We start from the raw sequence: 5509 nt of genomic DNA on the forward strand, positions 1-5509 counted from the left end.
ACTTTTGTTTATTTTTATGTTTAGTAAAGAGATGATTGTTGCTGTTTGAAATTATGTAAATATAAAAAATAACCAAAGTTATTTTTATTATGTTTGATAAGTGTATTGTATTTTTAGCCATATAAAAATGGAGATGGCTAGCGCTCTACATCTTTTCCAGCATACCTACCTCATTGTAGGTAGGTAAAAATCTACAATTACCTACCTAAGATAGTACCTATAGATTGATAGATTCGATCTATGAAGCTAGTTACTTTGTGTAGAGATCCTTGTTACTTCTTGCATGCCGCGATCCCGACAAATTTAATTGGACAATAAAACATAAGACGATCGTAATGATTTGTGCAGCGGCGATAACGATATGTTAATTATTAATATTATTATGAATGATCATTGAATAACAACGATACGGTTATCGCCCATTGAACACACTTGTCCATTCAGTTGCGGCCTAGATAAACAAAAGGTCTAGATCTAGACTGAGTGGTAGTTTCCAGGAATTGTATCTTAGAGGACAGACCTTACCACGAATTCGATATTGATGACAGATGTTGAAATTAGGAAAAAACATTTGTTTATCCTATTTTTCGTCAATTTTAGCGATAAAAAGTATACGCCAATGTCTTTCTACCAAAAACCAATTGCCAACCATTTCTGGGCGTAGATACTTAGGTAAGCCAAGGAGACTATGATAGCGTTTGATTTCTTTTTTTTTAATCCACAACGAGGAAGCTCTTGGCCTGTGTCTCACCTGATGGTGAGTGACGATCAGGCCGAAGGTGGAAGCGAGCTTCATCCGGAATCCTCAACCACAGAGGAACTGGCTATCTTACCTCTAACACAATAACGGCCGAATACTGAAACACTACTCAAATCTTTCACTCAGCTGACGGGCTCCTAAATTTAAGTATCCTTCAATTTTAAATGGTATTCTCAAACGCCACTCAACGGATTTGAAGCCGTGATCAGCTAAGCAGCTCTCAAATGTTTACATAATGGCAACATTTACCAAAAAAAAGTATGTTTTCATTTATAGCCTGACCAGGAACATAAAAACCCNCTTTCACCTAGAAAAATTTAAAAGAAAAAACAACATTATTTTATACGGATTATGTGAAAGTGAAAACTCGTCCATTAGTCTTATGGAAGTTTTAACTAAGAAAATTAAAGATGACCTGAACATTATTATTGAATACAGAGATATCAACACGGTGTATAGAATTGGCAAAAGTGACACAAATAATGGTAAGGAAAGACCTGTGCACGTATCATTTGTAAACAACTGGAAGAAAATTGAGATAATGAAGAAAAAGAAGGAATTTAAAAACGTCTATGTTTCTGAAGACTATCCTAAAGAAATCCTTGATAAAAGGAGAGATCTACTTCCAAAACTCAAAGAAGAAAGGGAGAAAGGCAAATATGCATTCATAGATTATGATAAATTAGTCATCAAAGAAGGGAAATTCGACAACGGGAAACGCAAACGAAACCCATCAGCGTCACCAAACTCAATTGAACAACCTCGTAAACAACAAATAAAAGGAAAAACAAACAGACTAAATGCATTCAATATTATGAAGAACAGAAGCAACTCCCTGCCTACCGAAGCCCAAATTCCTGAAAAGAAAACATAGGATACAATCATCAGCCACCGGAACCAAACAACAAGTAAGCAACAACGAAATGACACCAGAATCAAAACATTTCCCAAGCCGACCGGTCATCGTGGGGAATTAGACCACTACCCTCCATCTAATTGTAATAAAAATAAAAACAAAAATGAAAGTTTGAAAGTATGTACCTTTAATGTAAAATCACTAGCATCTGTAGAAAGATATCTTGAACTAAACCATGCCCTAAAAAACATTAACTTCGATATTATGGGGCTTTCAGAAGTAAGAAGATTGGGCTGTAAAATTGAAGAACACCAGGATTACATCTTCTGCTACATAGGTCAAACGAAAGGCCTATACGGAGTGGGATTCCTAATCAAGAAAAAATACAAAAATAACATAAACAATTTCGTAGGAATTTCCGAAAGAGTGGCCCTTCTACAGCTGAAGTTTGAACGCTATTCTGTGTCAATCATACAAGCTTATGCACCTACAGAAAAATCACCAGAAATAGAAATCGATCAATTTTACACGGACATCGATGCTGCCCATGCACTAGCTGATGACAAAATCCTAGTAATAGGAGACTTCAACGCTAAAATAGGACACCCCAAAGCAAACCACTATCCAGTCATGGGTAAATATGGATTTGGAGAACGTAACGAAAGAGGTGACCGTCTTATAAACTATACCTACGAACATAAGTTGTCTATAATGAATACATTTTATAAGAAGAAAAGAAACCGTAAATGGACTTGGATATCACCAGATCAGAAAACCAAGAATGAAATTGATTTCATAATGATAAATAACCCAAAACTAATAACAAATGTGGAAATACTAAACAATATACAATTCCCTTCTGATCATAGACCACTGCGAGCAACACTACTGCTAAACATTCCGAAAAGAAGTAGAAAAAACTATGTAGCACCACTTAATATTCCAAAGACAGAAAAAGAAATCAAAACATATATCGAAAGTCTACAAAAACATATGGAAAACAAGGGAACAAACACAAACGACATCCAAACCTATTATAATTTCTTGGAAAAAGGCATAACGGACAGCTTGAAATCAATAAAGAGAACTCAAACAGAACGGCAGAAAATATTTAGTGAAGATACATACCAATTAATAAAAAAACGATCTGAACTAATACGCACAAAGAACAAAACAAAAGACATGAAAAATGAACTTAGCAGAATATATAAAGAAACACACAAATCAATCAAGAAAGATTACAGAAAACACAGAGAAGAAATCATTACAAGAAATATCGTAAAGTTTAGAAGTACTAAAAGAGCATATAAAGAATTAACTACACACAAAAATTGGATACAAAAACTAGAACAAAATTCATTGGAAACTAAATCAAGAAACGACATAATACTTCTTGCAACTGACTTCTACAAGAATCTATACCAAGAAAGAAACAACAGTGAAATTGTAATACAAACAAGAAATGGAGAAAAAACAGATCCAGATCATGTCAAGCCAATTGAAGACTCAGAAATGTACAAACATATAATGCGGCTAAAAGCCGAGAAGAGCCCTGGCTCAGATGGACTGTGCAATGAAGCTCTCAAAACAGCAGCACCTGTTTTAATCCAACATCTGTCGCATTTATTCAACATGGTACTAGACACAGAAACAGTACCTGAACAATGGTGTAAATCAGACATAATTTTGCTTTACAAGAAAGGAAATCCTTTAGACATAGGAAATTATAGACCTATAAGCCTATTAGCCAGCATTTACAAGTTATTCTCATCTATACTTCTGGAAAGATTAACACATGATATTGATCATTTGCAGCCAAAAGAACAAGCAGGCTTCAGGTCGGGATTTAGCACAATGGACCATATACAGACTCTAGAACAAATTATAGAAAAATACCGTGAGTTTAACAGACCTCTGTATCTGGCCTTCATCGATTACAGCAAAGCCTTCGACAGCATCAGCCATTGCTCAATATGGAATGCACTACAGTGTTCAAACGTTAAAGAAAAATATATTAACATCTTAAAATATATATATGCAAACAGTACAAGTAAAGTCAAATTAGAAAAAAGAGGAGAGGATATAAGCATAGAGAGAGGAGTTAGACAGGGGGACCCTCTGTCACCAAAGCTCTTTATTGCTGTTCTCGAATATGTCTTTCAGAAGCTGGACTGGTCAAACAACGGAGTGCTGATAAACGGACGCTATCTAAATCATCTAAGGTTCGCGGACGACATAGTCATAATTGCTGAAACCTCANAGGATTATAAAGACTCCACAGGACTGAAAAGACTCAAGGGGCCTGAAAAGACTCTGAAACCTGAAAAGACTCAGAAGTCTATAAAGATTTGCAGAGGACTGTAGACTCAAGAGACCCATAACTAAAGTCTCTCTAAGACTAAAGAGCTGAAGTCTTTTACAACACTATTCGCGACAAGGATTCAGGTTATATGTATTCTTATGTATATTTGTTGTAAGTTATAAAAACTGATTTAACATTTAAATAATTAAAATAAATACTGGTCAAGAAATTTGGTATTGTTGTAAGAAAGCTGGTCAATTCACCTCGAAACCGCAATGGATTTTGAACTTAAGGTTGAGGTAATATAAAGTTTATAAAGTTTAAAATCAATTGAGGTTATGATGGTGACCCTACATTAGAAAAAGACTGCCCGTTTTCACTATCAATCCCTAATTTTTAAGTGACCCCTGACATTTTGTTTTCATAGGGGTCACTTAAAAATTTGGGATTGATGGTGAAAACGGGCTAGGGCCCGTAATTTATAACAACTCAAATCTAGATTCAATCTCAAGCATTGATTGAGAATTTGAGACTTTATTGGTTGATCTTCAATGCTGACTCCATATTATGTTGGTCCAAACCTCCCAACGCCACACTCCTCCAACGTATCGCTTTAGAAAGTAGTATTGACTCCAACGTTGGGACAAGCTATTTTATAGACATTGGATAGGACGAAAGGTTGGGACCAACCTTGGGGCCAACATATGGAGCCGGCCTAATAGTTCAACCAATCCCAGAACATAATCTATGACAGATTAAATCTACTTTTGAGCGGCAGACCTAAATATGAATGGATACCATTTTTGGCGGTTAATATAAGAAATTTCGTTATTTTTGTTATTATTTTTGGATTGGATCATAAAAGTTTGCACTAAGTAGCAATTAAGGAAAATTTACAATGTTAAAAATGAAAGTTTTGTTCAAAAAGTGCTTTTTGAACGAAATTTTAGCTTAAACATTCAATTAACTAATTATTATTAGGGTAGTGCCTAACAGAATCGTACATTTTTTAAGCTGTAATAATAACTGTGCATATGTTTCAATATATTTTATTTTAAGTATTTACTGAGTTTTTTTTTCAAGTTGTTATGCTTGTCTGCGGATCTTTTTTAATAAATACAATCACAATTATTTTGGTTGTATCATTTTTAATAGTTAACCGACGGACACGATTAAAATTCCAAATACTTTTGAATGTTCTTCAGATCTAATAAGATAATACTAAATATAGTAGAGTAAAAATATCATTGAAACCTATAAAAAGTTAAACGTGCGTTTAACAGTTGTTTAAAATGATAATTGTTATATTACTAAGAGGATAAATAATCAAGTACTTAAATATGTGGAAAAACAAAATTGCTTCACAAAACATTAACGAGGCTTCAACAACACGTTCTAGGTACTACGATACATGGTCAAAATCGTGTTTATTTTTGGTCTATCAGGTGAATTAATAATTCAAGTTTGCCATGTCCTAATAATTACGAAAACTGTTTGAAATATATAGATTTTGTTGAAATTCAATAAATAAATATGCTTAGACATTTTACACTGCGCCTCTAGTCCCAAACTAAGCAAAGCTTGTACATAC

General features: G+C 34.2%; 1 protein-coding gene across 1 annotated transcript; it reads left to right on the forward strand.

Moving 5' to 3' along the window:
• The first annotated feature begins 1142 nt into the window (after positions 1-1142).
• Positions 1143-1634, forward strand: LOC114354784 (uncharacterized). Its single transcript, XM_028307345.1, has one exon. The coding sequence runs from the start codon at positions 1143-1145 to the stop codon at positions 1632-1634; it is 492 nt and encodes a 163-aa protein (XP_028163146.1).
• Positions 1635-5509: the final 3875 nt, after the last annotated feature.

This window comes from Ostrinia furnacalis, unplaced genomic scaffold (assembly GCF_004193835.3).
Source record: "Ostrinia furnacalis isolate ACB-3 unplaced genomic scaffold, ASM419383v2 OfSCF2162, whole genome shotgun sequence".
NCBI classification, from domain to species: Eukaryota; Metazoa; Arthropoda; class Insecta; order Lepidoptera; family Crambidae; genus Ostrinia; species Ostrinia furnacalis.